The sequence below is a fragment of the Canis aureus genome, chromosome 9, assembly GCF_053574225.1.
Source record: "Canis aureus isolate CA01 chromosome 9, VMU_Caureus_v.1.0, whole genome shotgun sequence".
In the NCBI taxonomy this organism is placed as follows: Eukaryota; Metazoa; Chordata; class Mammalia; order Carnivora; family Canidae; genus Canis; species Canis aureus.
The window spans coordinates 4,308,105-4,328,283 of NC_135619.1; the positions used below are offsets into that span (position 1 = coordinate 4,308,105).

The window sequence follows — 20,179 nt, forward strand, 5'->3', positions numbered from 1 at the left end:
TCTCGAGCGAGAAACTAGTCTTCGGACAGATCCGTTGGGAGGGAACAACTGCAACGATTTTCTTGACTTCTCTCTCATCTCCACAAACCATTTCCAAAATGATCTTGCTAAAAATTAGACCATGTCCCTTTCCTAATTAAGAAGCAAAACAATGGGAACTAAGAGCCCTGCCATAGCTCCCACAGCAGGCAACAGCAAGTCCCCAGCTCTAGAGAAAATTGTTCCTGGGGGTGTTGGTGGTGGTTCTAGTGGGGGAGATGTGTCCCTTGCAAATAAGTTTGGTTGACCTTTATACAAAATTAAATGTTTCCTTTTCATTGCAGAACTTTTCAGAGCCTTTGATTTTCTAATGTCAAGCATGAATCATTAAAGAGGAGATTCAGATTCCCTAATTTATTAAGCATGCGAAGCCTTCCACCCGAGAGCACTGGGTAGCACCTCCGCCGCGGACCGGTGTCATATGCAGAGCTGGCTTCTACGACGTGCGTGCGAGCTCGATGACATGAATCCGGATGTACTAACCCGGTCTCCGCTTCCGTCACTCCCTGCTGCACACACGTCACCTCGCCCTCTGCTCAGGCCACACAGGTCCCCTCAGCACCCTTCCCTTCCCAAGCTTGAGGAATTCCTGGTCATTTTCTAGGTCACCGTCAAACATCAGCTGCACCATGAAAAAGTGACATGCGGCTGAGGGTTGCAGGGATATACGGTAGTCCAACCAAAGGCTCCTGTCCCTAAAACCACCCAGTGTTTCTGAATTTCCACGTATGAGTGAAGAAACAAAACAGATGAACATGGGGGAAGGGAAGGAAAAATAAGATGAAAAGAGAGGGAGGCAACCGTAAGAGACTCTTAAAAAAAATTTAGAGAGGCAGAGGGAGAAGCAGATGCTCCGCTGAGCCCGACATGGGGCTCGATCCTGGGCCCCGGGGATCGTGACCTGAGCCGAAGGCAGATGGAGCCCCCCAGGCACCCCTAAAAGACTCAAGTATATGGAATGAACCGAGGGTTGCTGGAGGGAGGTCATGGAGGATGGGGTCACTGGGTGATGGGTGTTAAAGAGGGCCCGAGGTGGGATGAGCGCAGGGCGTTGTATGCACCTGATGAATCAGCAAATTCTACCCCTGACACTAAAAAGCAACAAAAAAACTGAACCCTCCCCGCCCCCCCCCCCCCACACACACACATCCCTATGCACCATCTTGGAATAGTTTGGGTGAATAATTCTGTAATCTGTGAATACACAGATTGTACACAGTGCCAGCCCATGTTTTACAAATCAAGCGCTGGGCTGTCGCTGGGCCCTGGTCTCTTGACACTGTGCACTGCCCTATATTTAAAGGGACTCCAGTTTTTCCCAGAGTTCGTGATGAACACAGGCACTATGTCTAGCCACTGGATGCCACGGTGGACGAGGGACAAAGAGAGGGCTAGAAAGATTTTTTTAAAAATGCATTTCGGGATGACTGGGTGGCTCAGTGGTTGAGTATCTGCCTTCATCTCAGGTCGTGACCTTGGGGTCCTGCAATCGAGTTCCCTATCGGGCTCCCCACAGGGAGCCTGCTTCTTCCTCTGCCTGTGTCTCTGCCTCTCTCTCTCTCTCTGTCTCTCTCTGTGTCTCATGGATAAAAAAAACCAAAATCTTTAAACATAAATACATAAAAAAATTTTAAATGTATTTCTGGGAATGAGAGGGGTGGGGGTGGCCTGGCTCCTGGACAAGGGGTGTTGGAATAAAGGAACTTGACCCTAGGATGGAGACACCGGAAATCAGAAGAAACCTTAAGGAAGAATCCTTGTGAAGAGCAGCCACAAGGAAGACGCAGGGCCAGCTCACCAGATGAAGACACTTTCTGCATGTGTGTGTGTGTGTGTGTGTGTGTGCGTGTGTGTGTGTGCAACGATAATGGGAGAAGGAGGGGCGGGGAGCAGGTCTTGGCTCTATTCAGGAAGGAATGTTCTGAACTGGGGAGAAATTCTGTGGCTGTGAAGAGGACACAAGAGGGGCTGAAAGAGCCGGACTTTGCCCCTAGGCTGCCACTGTGCTCTCCTGGATGGGACTCCACCCTGACTGCCTCCCTCTGACTTTGGGATGGAGATCTGATGGTGGGGGTGGAGGTGAAGAAGACAGGACTAGGAAGAAATGGGAAGAGAAGGGAGAGAGGCAAAGAACTCCTCCCCTAAGCCCACGACCTCAACTGAGAAGCTCTGCAAGGACGTGGAGTTCAACCTCCCAAGGAGGAACCAGCCAACGTGCCCCAAGTGCACGCTCCTCCCCTTCCTTCCCACCTCAGCCTTCAGCAGGTTGCTGGCGAGCTGAGTGAAACCTGGTGAAAATTAAGAATGAGGCTGGACGCAGTCCCCAAGACGCAGGTGCAGCAGGTGCAGCTGGAGGGACGGGCAGCAGAGCAGGGTGTGGCCCCCGAGTGTCTGCGGAGCCCTGGCTTGGTGTCAGCAGGAAGGAACCCAGCCCCCTCTGGAGATGTTGCTCCAATGGGGCCGCCCACTCCTTTTAGGTGTGCCTTCTTGTCCTCCAATCCTCGCAGGCTACCTGGGAGCTTTTCACCACCCACTTGCGAAATGTCTTGGCTTTTATGATGAAAAATGGGGTCGTGGAATTTTTTAAAAACGGTACAGAGGATCCCGAGAAGAAAATGCATTCCAAAGTCCCAACAGAGAAAAAGCAAGAAGCAGGGGGATCTAGCTGTCCCCACCTCTGCATCAATTCTGGGCTGAAGAGATCCTCTGGACCAGCCATGATTTTACGGGAAGAAGGAGATTATGAAGTCAATAGTGCCTTTGCACATAAAAATCCAGCAGCGTTACCTGACTGTGCGTGGGTCTGCTGTTCCGAAAGATGGGCAAAATGCTGCGTGGAAATGCCAGGGGTGGGGTGCAAATCTCCATGGGGTATTTTTCAGTGCAGAACCAGACAGAAACCAAACCAAACCATAAGACAACAGGTTACCGCGAAGGGCTAAGTTCTGTGCAAAGGCCATGGCCTGGCGTCACATCCATGATTGGCTCTTTCGGTAAAATTTTAAAGAGCAGGGGACGTTATATTTCACAAGTAGAACAGCAATCCATGCTCCTCTTGACAGATAAATCACACATGGTTTGTACCCTAAGATACAGAAGAACTCAAGGCACCTGTTTCAAAGTAGAGTCACAATCTTGTTATATGAGCCTGGTTTCCATATCATGTGCCTTCCGCAGGAGGGTGGGCAGCAGGAATTAGAGAAAAGATGAGGTTGAAACCAAAACAATCCTCCCCAAATAAAAACTGCTTTTACATGACATCAGGCTATACAATGACTCTCTGGCCCTACATCAGTCACAATTCACTGATTAATTAACCTTTATACATTGGTGTCATAATGCCCTCGACGTTTGCCATCAACCTATGTCTTAGCGCTACCTTCATCTTACATTATTGGGAGGGAAGGGAGGAAGGAATGCTGTTAATGCTGCCTGTGACCATGTAACTCCCCTTGGTGAGAAGACACCAAAGATGGCACTTTGGTAAATACTTCCGGAGTTGAAACCAGTTTTCTCATGCCTATGATTTGTTTCACTGATGGCTGCAGGCAAAGATTCTTAGTGAGGAGGCATCAGCAAGTCAAAGACTCTAACTGGCACTGTCAACCCAAGAGCTACCAAGGGGATAAATCCTGCATCTACATGTTCCCTTTGTCCTGAAGCCTCTAGGTTTTGTGGTTTTCTTTCCTCTTTCAAGATGCAAGGATTCTAATGAAGATATCAGCCATTTGTTAAATACAGGCAGTAAGAAATTCGAGAACAAAATACCAATAAGAAAAAAATTGGTGTATTTGTGGTTGATGAGCATCAGCCAGTTCCAAAATAATGAAGAGCTTTAACAAATGTTTGCTTTTTTTTTTTCTTTTTCTAGAAAAAGAAATCATTGCATGTCAAGGTACAAAGTATATCTGGGGCACCCGGGGAGCTCAGTGGGTTGAGAGCCAGACTCAACGTCAGCTAAGGTCATAGTCTCAGGGTCGTGAGATCGGGCCCCATGCAGGGCTCCACACTCAGCGCCACGTCTGCCGTCTGCCGGGGCTTCTCTTTCTTGCTCTCCCTCTGCCCCTCCCCCTACTGACGCTCTGAGTCAATCCATCCGTTAAAAAAAAAAAAAAGTGTTTTCAAAGTACAAGAAAATTTTCACCTGACATTGATTTTGTTTTCTTTCAAGGTGTGTAATGATTGTAAGCAGAGGCGTATTACAGGACATTTCAAATATGTATCTATAGATGTTCGTAAGAATTTTTGTCGCGTAGAATAGACACATCTTAATAATCTGGACAATCTAACCGATTTCATCACCTTGTTCACCTGCTCACAGGCACCGGTCACACTGCACTCCCGTTGCGTCTCGTGGGCAGCACAGTCCCTCAGGAAACTATCTTATCCGTGGACCGTCTGTTCATCTCTCTGAACCAAACGGCTGAACCAAAGCCGGGTGGGCGGTTGCTCCCCCAAAGCATGTTCCCCGCCCCCCAAGGAAGAAACCTTTCTGCAAACAGGATTCCGTGTGTCGAGAGGGGAGTCGAGAATACTCACTGCTTTGCCGGGTCGCCTCTCTGGGGACCCTCATGGCTCACCCGCTGAAGAACGTGCACGCACCGCAATAAACAAGCGGCCGCAAAAACAACGTCTGTGCCGCTGAAAATGAAGTAACCAGACTTCCTTCAGTGTTTTCGCCGTCTGGAACAATAACACCCCCAGGGCCAAGACGGTTGCCTAAGAAAATTTCAAGGACGTTCCCGGGCCTGAGCGGCAACAGGTGGGTGGATCCTGTGCCAGTTAGAAAATGTTACGATTGGCAAACCACCGTGGAACTGAGATTGCAGTTTAATGGAAATACTGGCTGTCATCCCCTCAGTACGTTTCAAGGAATCACAAGGCTTTAGAATTAGAGCAGCTGAATGGCAGTTTTCATGCCTGGAGAGCCCAGATGTGCGGGGAACCCAGGGACGTGTGCAGGTGTGCTTCCTCTTTACGCAGCGCCCCGCCTGCCACAGGGGGCTTCATTCTTCAGGCCTGATGGCGCGGCCCAAGCAGGCTCCTGTGACGGGCTCAGCATAGCCGGATGACTGACGGGGAGCCTGTCCTCAAGGGCTCAGGGTGGGGGCCCGGGACCGAACCCCCAGGAGCAGCTGCCCATGGGACGCCAGGGAAGCGCAATGCTGTGACTCAGAGCAAGCTCATCCCCCCCCCCCCCCCCCCCCCCCCCCCCGCCGACCTTACAACCTTACGAGCAGATTTCCCCAGCGGTGGGGGGAGCCAACAGCTTTCAGGATCTGGGAGCCTCTCTAACTCTTTCCGGAATGTTTTGGGTTTGGCGTTGATACACAACGTTGCCCCAGGATGTTTTCCCCTTAATTTTTAGGCCCCAGCGTGTTTTAAGGTAAATTGATCCCACATGCTTCTGATCCATTTACACCGAACTCATCAGACCACGTTTGGGAAGAACCTCTGAGGTTCAAGGAGCCCCTGCAGCCTGCTTTTAGGAGCCTCTCTTGCTTATTATTATTATTTTTTTAGAAGCAGGAAGCCACGTTTTGACGTGGACAAGTAAAAGGTGAGCCCCAGAGAGAAGCAGGTCTGGTTCCAAATGTGGCACCTCTGAAACCAGTGGGTCCTCAGTCACCAAGATGCCGCCGGCCTTCAGTCTCCTGACGTCCAAGGAAACCTTTCCCCGGGGCTGTGCTGAGCCGAGGGCGGTAATTCAGAGCTGCCTGGCGCCCCGCTCCTAGCACCCGGCTGCATTCCAGGCTCCACACCTCTTCCTGACCCCTCCACCTCCCACGCCAGGGGTGCCCCGGCTCAGGGCCATCCCCTTGCTCCTTGCTGTGCGCCCCACTGAGCCGAGAGAGGCAAAGGCCACCAAGTCTGCAGGAAACCGTCCTGACTCTCCTGAGCTATGCCAGGCCTCTGGAGCTATTTACTGTTGATGGGGTTGTAACATCCCTGGAAAATGCCCGATGGGGGGCGCCTGGGGGCTCAGCGGTTGAGTGTCTGCCTTGGGCTCAGGGCGAAGGATGGAGTCCCACACTGGGCTCCCTGCATGGAGCCTGCTTCTCCCTCTGCCTGTGTACCTGCCTCTCTTTGGATCTCTCATGAATAAATAAAATCTTAAAAAAAAAAGAAAAGAAAAGAAAAAGTCGCAAGGCCTGGGCTCTATCAAAGACGAACTAAATCAGGATGTCTGGGGGTCAGAGCCCAAGAAATCAGGTGTTATTGTTTGTTTTTCTTAAAAGCGCCACAAGTTGCATTGCTATGCAGTCAGGACTGAGGACCACTGATTTAAAAGTAACAGCATGACCTGGGCGTCCTGGGAGGGCACCTGGAAATAATCTACATGACAGAGGGATGGTTCCTGGTTTTCTAACTGAATGAAGTAGGATTCAGGTTGAAGCTGGCAGCTCCCCTTGCCCTGCCCGCGCCCCCACCTCCCCAACCCCCATCAAGGGCCCATCCCACTCTCCCGGGAGTTTCCACACCGACGCACAATGAACAGGTTCTAAAAGAACCAGAACCAACCAACCAACCCCGAATGCCAGACCATCCACGATGAGTCAAAACGAGCCAAACACAAGATCTCTTCAAATATTTAATCTGTTTAGAGACCTCTGCCTTCCAACCCAGTTGGGTAAAAATTCTAAAGAAAGCATGGTTAAGGGATCCTCGAAGAGAACATTGGGCTAAACAGGAGAGGAGACTGGGTTTGGGAAGTTAGAACATAACATGTGTCTTAAGGCCTTTTTAAGGAATTCTATCATTTAATTTCTTTAAAAAATACTCAAAATGCACAAGAAAGGATTAAACAGTTACACAAACTTAAAGAAAACAACAACTTCTTTTCTGGTTGAAAATACCACATGTGGTTTTGAAATAGACTCTATAAAAGCCCTTAGATCCCGCTGGGGTTTCTTGCCATCCTCCTCTGCACGGACAAGAAGCAAACTAGCTACGGCCCACGTCCCGGGGTTTGGGGGGACCCGGCAAGGCAGCAACGAGCCAGAGACAAGCAGGAAGGCGACAGGAGGTGGCAGGAAGCTGTTCACAGTCTTCTGAACGAGGACCCAGACCCCCGCGAACCTCACCTATTTCCTTCGAAAATATGAAAATAAACTGAAGACCTTGAAAAATCACCGTGGATCTCAGGTCAGGTGCCGATAATACTTTCCAATAACTGTGTTGTAAGGAGTGGGGGAAGCATGGCCCTTGGAGTGACGGGGCCGCCACGCCACAGGCAGGGTCAGGACACAGGGCCGTCTCCTTGGGGGCCGCCAGCAAGAGAAGCGGCACCTCCACCTCACTCCACTCTCCCCCTCGTTCCTCCCGTTCTCCTGTCCCCTTGGTGCTGGTGAGAGGCAGTGTCAGGGCCCCTAGCCCGCGGCTCAGAACGGGTACTGCGACACGTATATCCGCAGTCGGATCACAGAGCTGCCTCTGAAGTTGATGACGGTGTTGACAGTGATCATCTCCAAGTCCAGCTGTATGTCCCGGGGCCCCTTGATGGGGCGTGTCATCACCAGGGTGGCACTGATGGGACCCGTTTGCTGTGGACAGAGGCGAGCACACTGGTTAGAGAAGGCCTGGCCGGCGCCAGGGGCACATGAGCTGCAGCCCAGATGCCACTGAGCAACAGCAAAGAAGGGGGGGCAGCTGTTGTCGGGGGTGTGGGGCTTCTCGTGCCATCCCCAGAGCAGGGGCCCCTGCAGCCCCAATCGCCCCCACCCCCCTGCCGCCCCCGACAGCACTGCAGCCCAGCTGCATCCCTGTGGAGTCACTCTCTTCCCCGGACTTTGCCCACATCCCAGCGGGCTCGGTCCTGCTAAACCCTCAGGGCTCACTTGCAAGGTCACCTCCTTGGAGAAGCCTTCTCTGCATCCCCCGACCTAGTCCGGGTCACCTGGTGACCCCCCCACCACTGCACCGAGTCTGCCTGGGGTGGGAAGCACTTGTCATCGTGCATCGCCGTCCACAGGGACTGGTCTAGGTCTGATGTCTAGTCCCTCCCAGACTGCGAGCTCTGTAGGACAAGCGCTGGGGTCAGGGTTTTTGCCACTGCAGCCCTGGAACTCAGCCCGGGCCCGTCACACAGTGAGTGCTCAGCGAGTATTATCCTGAAGGAAACAGCGAGTAACTGACGGAACTCACGGCAGAGGGCTGTCCCTTCACATCTCAGGGCCTCGTCTCTAAAATGAGGGAGTGTAGCCGACCCGGCCTCCGATGCACCCAGGACACTCATTTCCTAAACCAACAATTCCAGGGACTCGTTCCAAGTTTACCCACCCGAGTGGATGTTGATCGACCTTCTGGGGCCTCTGACATGTAGTCCCTGCCAGAGCTCCCACAAGGCAGCCTCTCGCCCTTCCAGCCTCACCCCTCTGTGACCCCAATGCTGAGGCCCTAATGATTTCCTGTGAGCGTCTCTCCTCTGCTGAATCGGGCTCTAAAACTTCTGAGAAGCCCGAGCAAAAGGGCAGACATCCACTGAGGCCCTGCCACCTGTGAGGCCTGCTTGAGCCCTGCATGTATTTCATCCTTATAAAAAGCCCCGAAAGGCCTGGTTAACTCAAGGTGTGGTCCCCAGACCAGTACCATTGGCACCAGCATGGAGCCGGTGAGAAATGCAGGATCCCAGGCCCCACCTGACACCTGAGAACCGAGCCAGACTCTGTAGCAGGACTCCTCCCCACTTGATTCACGGGCACATCAACAGTATCAACAGTGGGAAGTGCTGCTCTAAGAGCCCAGGACCCCATCTGGGGATGAGGACTGCCATCCCACAGCCATGTCTCATTGTTTCCCTGTTTGCTAAATAAGCAAACCAAGGCCTAGTGCTTGACCAGCAGGGGCAAAGGTGCTGCCCGAGCCCAGACACCAGGCCTTTCCCACCACACTCCAACTATCACAAGAGGCTGCTGCGTGCCTCGCTGCTTCTCCTTAGCACAGCCCTTAGGGAGAGACGCCCATGGTCTGTGCAGGGCCGGATGGCAGGCTCCTGGGGAGGGAACGGCGTGAGAGAACAGGAGAGGTTGCAGAGCCCAACACTGTGCCCAGAAACTGAAAGCAACAGGTCTGCAAAATCGAGATGGTTGGCTTGTTTAAAGCCACACCAAGTGTTTCATCTGTCTCCACAAAAGGAGGGCTCCCCATGAAGCTCTACCATCCCCAAGAGCTGCCTCAAGTATGGCAAGGGCGGGGCAGACAGGAACCGAGACCTCCCCTGTCCACAGGCTATCATCAGCCTGACGTCACTGAAACTTCCTCTTGGCATCTGCTCCCTCTGTTCCCATCAGCATCAGCACAGTTGGCGTCTCCTTGCGCAGAGGATCGTGCAGACTTCCTTGTGGACTCTTGCAAAACTTTCTCGGGGCACAGGGCCAGCACTTCAGAAGAGACAGCCACAGAGGGAAATGCCCACGGCATTTACATAGACAAATACCTTGGCAGCTTGTGCTGTTTGCATGAACAAAGGCCAAGGGTTGAGGACCTTGAGCACGGGCAGCCCTTGGGAGGGAGGCTGAGGTCCGGGAGGGGAACAGAGCAACTGGGAACCTCCAAGGTGCTCCCTTGGGCTTGCCTGGTAAAGGTCTCCAGAGAATAAGAGGGTTCTTGCCTCTCTATTGGGAAGTGACCCTAAGGGATCAGCAGGTCTGATGCCTGCCAGGGCCACAAGCACACGGGAGCCCTCGAGCACCTGTCAGGAAGGCTGAGGACAGCTGCCTCCACGACTCACTAGGCTTTTGGGGCACAACCAAGGGCATCAAGGAAAAGAGGCCTCCCCAGAGCCCCTGCTCATTGGTTGGCTTCATGGTCACTGGTGCAAAACGGTCATGATGACTGGGGAGGGGTTAGGAGCCCTGGCGTTCGGCTTTGACCTTGGGCACATCCCTTATTTAATCCTTATGGCCCTACAGTGTACATAGATCACCAAACTAGGTGGCAGTGTCTGAAGCCCACCCCCTGTTCTGCTCTGGCCACCACAGTCTCTGATACGGTCTCCGTACATCTCAATCTCCTGACCCTCCTCTGCCGCGGCTCCAGGTAAGAACCACCACTTGACATTGTCCATGTTTGCCTGGCCATTTGTCCTCCCCCCACCCCGTGTGGTTTCCCCCAGGCCACATCCTGTTTGTTCCTGGACTCTCAGTGCCTGGCTCAAAGCTGCACAGTTCACGCTGCTGAATCCACGCATGTGACAAGAGAAGGCACAAGTCCCGTGGGCCATGGCAGAGGTTGCCAGCTGCCCCCCATGTGCGTCTTCCTGGCTTGCTTCTCAGCATCATCGGGCCTTTTCCAGAGCCAGCTGCCCGGCGGCACTGTCTGACCTCAGCAAGCGGGGCCATTCCCCGGGACCTGCCCCCTGGTCCAGGTGTCACGGAGTAAACGTGCTTTGGCACAGTCTGAACCTGTGACCGTGCTCCTCCTCCTGGCCCAACTTGTGTCCCTGAGTCACCTGGCCAAGGCCCCCAGTCCCCAGTCCCCTGTCTGGGGCTCTGGGTGAGATGGGCTGCCCACGGTGCTTGTGGAAGGGGTGTGTGTTTGCATGCACATGAGCCCGGGCGTCCAGGTGGGTGTATGTGGTCCATGTGCTGTGTGCTTGTAAGGCAATTGGTGCATCTCAGTGGGAAGGCCTGAGGGCCAGCAAGCCCCACCTACACGCCATGCTCCGTCCAGTTCTGCCAACACCCAGGGCCCAGAGCTCACGGTCTCCTGATGGCAGCCGCAGCAGCAGCGCTCTCAGGGGCGCCTGGGCGCTCAGTGGGTTGAGCACCCAGCTCTTGGTTTCGGCCCAGGTATGATCTCGGGGTCATGAGAGCGAGCCCCACGTTGGGCTCCATGCTGGGAGTGGAGTCTGCTTCACATTCTCCCTCCCCCTCTCGCTGCATCCCTCCCCTGCTTACACCTGCTCTGTCTTCCTCTACTAAATAAATAAAATCTTAAAAAAAGAATCAATGCTATCAATGTAAAATAACTAAGACTAGTTACTGAACACTTGAACTGGTTATTGAACACTTTCTACCGTTACTGGATGTTAAAGTCATCTCAATTTCTGCCGAATCTCAAAGCTAGAAGAGCAGGTGAAAATACTGCACATCCTAAGGAGAAATGTCAGAGTAGGTATAGATTTGGAGATGAGCCTGCGGGATTCAAGTCCTGCTCTAGTGTGTCCTTGCTCTGAGACCACGGACACAGCCTCTGTCTCTCTGTGCTTCAGGCCCACATCTGGACATTGGGACAGTCACGCAGACACATCAGGCCCCGGCCACAGGATGGTTGGAAGAATAAAGGGAGTGACGTAGGGACGTAGAGATGGCACTGGGCGTGATGCTGGCTGCGCCCCGCTGCTCAGGGGCTCCTGCAGCTGTTACCCACCACCTGCAGGGAGGCCCCCCCCGCCCCGGCCAGCTCTGTCTCTCTGGGCCCCCTCACCACCAGGCTGCATTAAGCACCCTTCCCAGCCCCCAACTCAAGCCAGATGGGGGTCATGGGAACCATCCAGGGCTGTGGTTCCCCTGGCATTAGGAGTGCAGACAACAGTCCCAACTGTCCTGGAGAAGCCTACACAGGGCACCCCCACCACCTAGAACCACAGCAAGGGGAAGGGCGCTGGGAGTGGCCTGTTGGGGCACCTGCCCTGTCGAGGCGCCACCTCCTCCTCCCCGCCCCTGGGAGGTGTGTGCAGGACAGAGCGCCAGAGGATGGTGAGGGTGCTTCAGGGTGACCAATGGCCCCATGGAGGGGCCCTGATGCCCACGCCAGGGAATGGCCAGTGCAACATCTTCAGGGGAACTTCCAAAGAACCCACAAAGCATCCCCGTGAAGCAGACACAGCACTGACGCCTGCTTACAAAGGCAACAATCTAGTGAGAATTGGGTCCCCCTAATGCTCCCGCCCAGCAGCTGCACCCCCGGGTCCTGGAGGAGGAGCCAGAGGCAGCACAGTGAACAGTGGGGGGAGGGGAAGCTGGCTCAGAATCCTCACCCCTGGTCAGGGAAGGGGAGAAGCTACACTGCACAAGAGGCAGAGGGGTAAAGTTTCTGCTGAAAGCAGCTGGGCTGGATGTGGGAGGAGACAACTCCACAGCAGCTCGGAATGCCTGTCAGCCCTACGGGGGTAACCTCACAGCACCCAGGAGTGCACAGGTCTGGAGCCGCAATGTGAGGGGGTTAGTGACGCTGAGGGTTTTAGCTTCGCCTAACGCTGCCCGTGGGATGGAAGCAGTCGCTCTGTGTCCCAGGCCCTGGGCTAAGTAGCTGATCCCATCTAATCCCAAAGTAAATACTATGATCCACTCTCTACCGATGTGGAAATTGGGGCCCAGGGAGGTTAGGTGATGTGCCTGAGGCCGCACAGCTGGTGAGCGCTGGAAAGCAAGGGAAGAGGTCAGCCTGGCTCCACTGAGGGTGGAAGGCCCACTCCCAGGCACATTCTCCGTCTCCCTGCCCTTGAGTCCGGGGCTGCACAGGGCCCCTCACGGTGCCTGTTCTCTCTTCTGGGGCGCAAACCCTCGCTGAGTTCCTTCAGCCTCAGAGGCCCGACAGCCTCTTCTGAATAAATACTGAAGAACGCGGGCCCTAGTCAGTGTCACAGAGGGCACCAGCTTACAGCTCAGTGCTGTGAGTCTCAAGGGTCCCTGAGGGTCCCTGACATCTAAGTCCTTAGGGGAAGCTTCCGGGAAGGCTCCTCCCTCCTGTCCACTCCGCCTGCAGGACAGTCGGCTTCCCCCACTGCCACTGGGGACCCCATTCAGGCAGCCACACGGGGACCGCGTGGGGCTGGAGGGATCCTAGCAGGTGGTGCTCTAGCGACTGAAATCCTGCCCAGGCAAGCTCACCTTCTGACGATCTTCTTTTCTGCTCAGGGGGAAAAAATGCGAGGCAAGAGGTATCACTGGTGGTATTTTAAATCCCCAAAAGGGGCATCTTTGTGCTCTGTGGTGGGGACCCTCTGTGTCTGTACAAATGCGAGAGGCTGAACTAGAGGATGCGGGGATGGGGGGTTGGGTGCTTATGCTCCCAAAGGCCGCAGGACCAGAGCAGCTCCCAGGATGCAGGTTTCTGCAGGACAGCACAGAAAGCACAGACACAAATGCAGCTCCGTCCTCATCCTGCAGAAGCTCCTCTACCTTCAGCTCGGTCCCTCTTCTCCCAAGGCCTCTGGCTCCTAGACCATGTTATCACCTGGGCCCCGGTCCTAGGAGGGTCTTGCCAAAAGCATCTCAGTGAGGCTGCAGGCACCAGGGGACTAGCCCCGGGGACCTTTGCGAATCTGTTCCAACCACTGCTTCTGAGGTTTCCCTGGTTTTAGACCGTCCCAGCCCCTGAGGCAAGGATGGGAAGATTCCGCCAGGAGGGAGGGAGGTGGTGGTCTGGTGGTCCTCTCCCAGGCCCTGGGGCAGGCGGAACCCCTTCCAAGTGGGAGAGCTTCCATTGGCCAGAGCTCCCCCCACCCCACCACAGCGCCCCCAGGGGCCGCACGCTGCATGTGCAGAGATGCGGATTCCTGGCTGAAGAAGGGCCCCTGGAGATGCCAGGCCCTAATCCCCTCAACCCGTAAATATTCCCTTAAAGGAAACGGGATCTTAGCCTGTGACTAAATTAAGACTCTTGGCATGGGGAGATTATCCTGGATTATCTGGGCAGGCCCTGAATCCAATCCTACGTGAGCTGGACGGAGAAGGGGGACATGATGCATGAAGAAGCCAAGGCACTGTGACGGAAGTCGCAGGGGCTAAAGCGATAGGGCCACAGGTGGGGACGTGCTGGCTGCCGGTGGTGAGCTGCAGGATGCAAGGCGGGGCTTCTCCCCTAGAGCTCCAGAGGGGCTGTGGCTCTGGGAGCTTTGCTTTCAGCTCCGTGAATGCAACTTCAGGGTTTCGGCTTCCAGGACCATGCGAAAATAAACGTCTGTCGTCTTAGGCCACCATGTTGTGGTGATTTGTCACAGTGACCACAGGACGCTGACATGGTAGGCCTCAACCACCATCATCTGGAAGAGACTCTCTGGACAGGAAGCTCCAGAATCCACTTGCCGGGCCAGTGCCCGAATTCCCACCGAAACATGAAAAGCATCGTTCTAAACAGAGGGTCTCCAAAGAGGTGCGTCCACCCCAGCACTGCCAGAGGTGAAGCTCAAGAGCACAGCAGCACAGGAATTAACAAAGAAGCAAATATGTTGGGGGACACGTGTCCTAAAATCTTTTCCTGACACAGTCAGGGCTATCCCATTGAACCTTCTTCAACAACAGGCATGCTCCTCACCTGAGCTAACACACTGCCCCAGGTGACCACCAAGTGCTTGAAACACGGCTGGTGCCATGGAAGTAACCTAATGTTTGGTTTCATTTCATTTTACTTCATTGCAAAGGAGAGAGCCAGGATGGTGACTCTGGGACGCCACAGATGGCGCCCACCTCTGTGAGGACACCATGACATTTCCTGCAACGTAAGCGCACGAGGGCGGGGATCTGGGGGATGGTTCCTCCGCTACCCCATTTTCAGTTGCTGGAAGCGCAGAGCAGGTGGTAAGTATTTGTCAAAGGAGTGGATGGACAACCAGATATGGGAGCGTCTCCTCCAGGCAGAAGATTGCATCTCAGCCTAACTTCTCATTGTGCAATGAGGACCCAGAGGCTCACCCAGGAGAAGCAGTTTTCATAGAGCTGCCCAGAAGGTAACAGGAATCAGAACCTTGAGGTCTTCACTGCCCCCTACTCTCCTTTCCTCTCCTCACACCTGCCCCTCTCAGCTGCTCTCCTACCTGTTTCTAGAAGCATGTGGCAGGCTAACAACACAAGGATGGTGGAAGATGGTAACCATCCCCTCTTACCCGCATGTAGAACTCTCGGCCCTCATTGCCAGACTTGATCTGGAAAATGTAATAAGCCCCAGGATAGCGGGTCGTGGCTTGCATTTGGAAGATGTCAGCAGGAACGGAGCGTCCCGACACCACATCCATATCCCGGTACAAGATGGTGAAGGGCTGGTCTCTGCAGCCAGGATTCTCAGCAGGACACATACAGCGGCTGTTGAGGAGGGAAATTGCGTGAGAATGCGACAAATCCTTTCCAGATGCTCCTTTATACCTACTTCCTCACTAAGACACTGGAAAGCCAGCCACCCTGCTTTTATCTTCCGCATGCTGTACCTGTAGATCCTCTCTGCCCCTGGGTCTCCTCTAAAAACTCACCAGAGTGTAGCTGAAACTCCCTGTTTCCCAGAGAATGGCCTATTCTGACCAATCAGATAGTCCTGCCATGAGGGCATAAACCCCAGATGTCTGGTTCGCAGAACACTGGCCCTTCTCTAATGCATGTTACATTTGTCGCACATTTACTGGGCAAGACACGTCACTGGCCACCTAGCCCTTCACTTCCCCAGACATGTGTACTCACAACAGAATTCTAGAAGTGAGGAAGCACATTAGATGGGCAGGAATTGGGCGGTCCCTGCGCACTCCCCACGCACGTGGCCTGCTCTGTGTAGAGCATCACCTCATCCTGGCGTTCAGTACACAAGAGCTCTGAACTCTCTAAATTAGCTATGTATTAGAACCCATGTGAGATGCTTTGGAATCATAGTGATAAATGAGATCCTGACCTCAAATAGTCCATCTTCCAGGAGGAGAAGTAAATCATGGACACAAATGTCTTTACTACAAAGTGGCTAATGTGAAACACCAGCACGGCATGGTTGTAATACAATGTCACGATTCTCTTCCCAAGGGCTGCCTGTTGTGGACACCCCTGCATGTCTCCCTCGGCACCCCATCTCTCACCTCCCCCTAAGACACCCCCCAGGGGTCAGAGCTACCACGGGATGAGGACGTCTGTCAGGACACGCTCTGATGGGCACAACTAGGAGTCAGTCTTGTCTTCTTCCTGTCACTCTCCTCAGGCTTCCCATCTAGCTTCCAAACACTGGTTGGTTCTATCTCCGGACTATCATCCAAATCCAAGCGCCCTTCCTCAGCTCCTTAATCACTGGCCACCATCGTCTCACCTGGACCTCTGGGGTGGCCTAATAACTCCCTCCCGCTTCAGGCCACTACATAGCAGCCAGAGTGCCCATCATCAAACAAAAACCAGATCTGTCTCCATCCTGCTTGAAGAGTCTCCAGTGGTCACCCCTTTCCCTTGCTACTTGACTAAAAATTAAACACCCACCTTAGCCTATATGACCAATGGGGTCTGGCCTCTGTGAACTTCCCTCCCACCCCTGCCCCTTCGCTCAGTAGGGCTGCAGGCCCCTGGACCTCCTCCGTCCCCTGAAGACACCAAGCTCACCAACACCTTGTAACCCTAGCACATACTGTTCCCTCTGTTCTTTTTTTTTTTTTTTTTTTCCCTCTGTTCTTCTACTCTGTTCACATGGACTCACCTTCCCATTCCAGCTCCAATGTCATTGCCTCAGAGGGGCTGTTAGACTCCCGAGTCTAGACATTTTCCTTCCGTAAATTCCCATTCCTCCTGCTTCTAGCACCCATCCCAGTCCATTATCACGTATTCTCTTATGGGACAATTTGCCAAATGTCTTTCTCCTCCCTTAACATAACAGCAAGAACCATGGCACCTGGCATAGTGTCTGCCCCGTAACAGGAGCTCAACAAACATCTAATAAAGAAATGTATAAAAATAATTACTAAAGTTGTGGTTTTTTTTCAAGGCTGATCAAAATAGCCAAGTCAAAATGTCCCTGGTACCCAAATGGCCCCTTAGAATGGCAGGTGTCCCATAGAAAGAATTGCTCCCTAAATGAAGAAGCTTGCAGGAGGGCGTGATGACTGGCAGCTGAGGAGGATCACAAATAGCTGTGGGGGCGGAGGGAGGTAGTGGTGCCAAGATCTGGGATGTATCTGTGTGGCGGTGGGAGAAATGCCTTCCACACGGCAGAAAGGGGCGCATGCAAGTCAGGGGGCTGGGCACTCCAGAGTGTGGGCAGCGGTGAGGGTCAGCCCTGCGCAGGTTGGCAGGAGGACAGGACCCAGGAGCAAGGAAATGAGCTGGAAGGGGGTGGCTGGAGTGTGAGGGAACAGGTCCCAGAGGCAGGCAGCTTCCAGTGGCATGCGGGGGACCTCATGCGGGGCATGCGGGCTGTGAGTTGAACTGGGTCCACTCCCCAGGCACAGGCGAGGGTGGCCTGCAGGATCCCAGGGAGAACCAGCCCTGGAAGCTGGCGTGGGGGGCCTCCTGACACTCAGCTCAGCCTCAAAGGGCCCAGGGCGGCTGGAAGCACAGCTCTTAGCTACACGCAAAGCCGTCTGCAATGGACCCCCACCTGCTGGGCCCTGTCCTCCTTTGCCAGCTTTTGTTCAGGGCAGGAGGCACCCTGCAAGCTGAAAACTGCCGTGGGATGCTGCGCTCCTACAAGACGTGATGCATGGGTCCAGCTCATCCCTTCGTCTCCATGGCAAAGAATGGGTGTCACTGGGTAGTAAACATGTTGACGGGAAGACAGGAGGGCAGAAGATGTCCTGGGTGTGGGTGTGTGCAATCGGCAATCTCTGGGCAGTGCGGTTCCCCAGCAGGGCCGCTGTCCTTCACGCCGTGCTGGCAGCCTCTGGAGCTTGGCCCTCCTCACACTCCTGTTTCTCCCAGGACTTACTTGTCGCTAATCCGAAGATACGGCTCCTCGCAGCGGATGGGGTCGATGCACTTGAAGCCGCCCTGCAAATTGTAGCAAGTCTGCTGCAGGTTGCACGTGTGGTTTCCGTGCTCACACTCGTTGATATCTGAAATGCAGGGTAGAGGAGAGGCTAAAACGGGACAGCGCCTTCCGAGATGTGTGCACTGTGGGGGTCGCCTGGGCCTTTACTATAGAATCGTGCATCATCTGGTACGATAGCTACTGGCCACAGGTGGCTACTGAGCCCTTGAGGTGTGGCTGCCAACAACTAAAATGTGCCGTCAGTAGAAAACAGGCACAGGTTTCCACCGCTCAGTACGAAAAAGGAATGCAGTATCTCATCAGTAGTTTTTGTATCGAGTACATATGGTAAACATACTGCATTAAATAATATATAAAATAAAATGTATTCTTAAAATTAATGGTAACTATTTTTTTTTAAAATTCGCATAAGGCTCCTATTTGTAACTGGTTGTACATTTCTATTGCCCAGCACTGACATGGGGAATTCTTGCCTTTGGTGTTCAGGTAAGGAAGGTTCAAGGAGCTGAAATGGGTCAAGGCTCAGCCACCACCTGCCCCTGCACTGGCCCAGCAGGTGGGCCGTGGGGCTTGAGGAATCTGCCCAAGCAGCCATCGGAAGGAGATGCACCCTTTCCCAGCCTGGGGTCCTGACTCTTAAAGGGACACGGAGGTCAGTTGTGTGAGTTCCCCTGGAGGCCGTGCTCCCGGAATCAGTAGAGAAACGCTAATTGGGGTCCTCCCAGGGGTCATAGACACTTTCCTGGGGCGGCCGGACCGGCCCTTTGGGGTGCCACCCATGTCTGTGGAGTTCATCATAGAAGCAGAAGTAGCCGTGTCCTTTCTGAGGCCAGAGAATGGGTCATGGGATTGGGCAGCCAGGAATCCCGGCCAGAGCCTGCTGCCCTGGAGCCCCTGGAACCCACTCCTGCCCACATCCTGCCTCCTTCCCGGGTGACCCCCACCCCAGCTGGGACCCTCTGGATGGCCTCACCCTGGCAGCTTCGGTTGTCCTCCAGCAGAATGTAGCCAGGGGGGCAGGAGCAGAAGTACGTGCCGGGCTGATTCACACACTCGTGCTGGCAGAGGAACTCAGAGAAGCTGCACTCGTCCATATCTGGGGGCGACAAGTCACACCTGCTGCTCATAGTCTGTCAGACCACCCGGGGCTGGGGGCATCACTGGTTTTCTCTTCAGCTCTCACACTCTCCTGACACAGATGGTGGCATGTCTGTTGCTATGAGGTTGGCAGTTTACTTCTTGCACATTAAGGTGACAGGGAGCTCACGACCCACGAGGACACCTGCTGACATGTGGACGGCTCTAACTGTTAGCATATTCTTCCCGACAGGGAGCAGAAGCCTGTCTCTGAATTTCCAACACTCTCTCTGGCTCAGCTACACTATCTACTCATCACCGACTCATTCTGCCCAGCAGGTAAATATGACCTCCACTTCCACTGGAGTTTTCTGGGTGCAGAGCTCTTCCCCTGACCCCAAGAAACATCCCCTGACCCCAGTCCTCTGAAAGGGCCACTTCACTAGTGCCAGTGGCCCTCAAGTCACCCTAAAATTGAGAAATAATATTATTTCTAAAAATCGCAACTAAGAGGGACATATCCAGGAGGTCAGGGAATGTCCACGGTGTCCAAAAATCTCGAGAGAGAAAAGTCCGCAGTGGTACGGGGTGGGTGAGTGCATCCTCCCCGCCAGACCCGCCTGCCCCAGCAGGTCGTGGGGCCACGGGAAGCGGGAGCCACTGAACTCGGAGGCTGTGGCAGCAGACACAGAGGGCGGTTCGGGGGAGCCAGCTCCTCCTCACACACAGAGTTTGGCAACACAGCCCCCATTTGAGCCTCATTCGATACGCGGGCCAAAGAAAACATTCATTTATTGTTTCCCGAAAACTTGCTTTCACCAGTTCCCCCATGTGACATGTCCTCGGATTGCTCCCTCCCTCCCAGACCACTGGAGGCTGTAATCACCCAGGGAGGGTGTCAGTGCAAACAAGGCAGCTTGTCCCCCACTGGCTGATCCCGAATGTTCTGTGCCTAACGCCTCCCCTGTCAGAGGAGGAGAAACGCCTTGCCGTCTCTCCCAGCGGTCTCCGGGCAGGGCCTAGGAGCCAGCAGGCCCGGGACGCTGACGTGAAAGGTTAAAGCATGCTCAGCTAGGCAGGATCTGCTTCCAGCAGCTCCCCTCCTGCACCCCCCCTCCCCGGGGCCCTGCAGGACTCCCAGTCCAGGCTCAGCCCCTCAACAGAGAGTATCCTCTGGGATCTCTGTTATGCTCCTAGATTCCATCCACATCTCCCGCACAAGTGGTGGCAAAACCTGTAGCTCCCGAGGGCTTCACGTGCCTCATCTTATTTTATTTTTTTAAGATTTTATTTTTAAGGGGCACCTATGTGGTTCAGCAGTTGAGCGTCTGCCTTGGGCTCAGGATGTGATCCCAGGGTCCTGGCATCAAGTCCCACATCAGGCTCCCTGCATGGAGCC

General features: G+C 54.1%; 2 protein-coding genes across 2 annotated transcripts in view; both read right to left on the reverse strand.

Moving 5' to 3' along the window:
- The window catches only part of TC2N (tandem C2 domains, nuclear), a 71,218-nt gene extending 66,485 nt beyond the window's left edge, over positions 1-4,733 (reverse strand). The window contains exon 1 of the mRNA XM_077908509.1: positions 4,579-4,733. The gene's annotated coding sequence lies outside the window, so the exon portion shown is untranslated. The remainder of the gene's footprint in view (positions 1-4,578) is intronic.
- Positions 4,734-6,618: 1,885 nt separating this feature from the next.
- The window catches only part of FBLN5 (fibulin 5), a 69,623-nt gene continuing 56,062 nt past the window's right edge, over positions 6,619-20,179 (reverse strand). Inside the window, exons 8-11 of the mRNA XM_077908512.1 lie at positions 18,677-18,799; positions 17,641-17,767; positions 14,867-15,062; positions 6,619-7,583 (exon numbers count right to left, since the gene is read on the reverse strand). Coding sequence (XP_077764638.1) covers positions 7,422-7,583; positions 14,867-15,062; positions 17,641-17,767; positions 18,677-18,799 — 608 coding nt within the window. The 3' untranslated portion in view covers positions 6,619-7,421. The remainder of the gene's footprint in view (positions 7,584-14,866; positions 15,063-17,640; positions 17,768-18,676; positions 18,800-20,179) is intronic.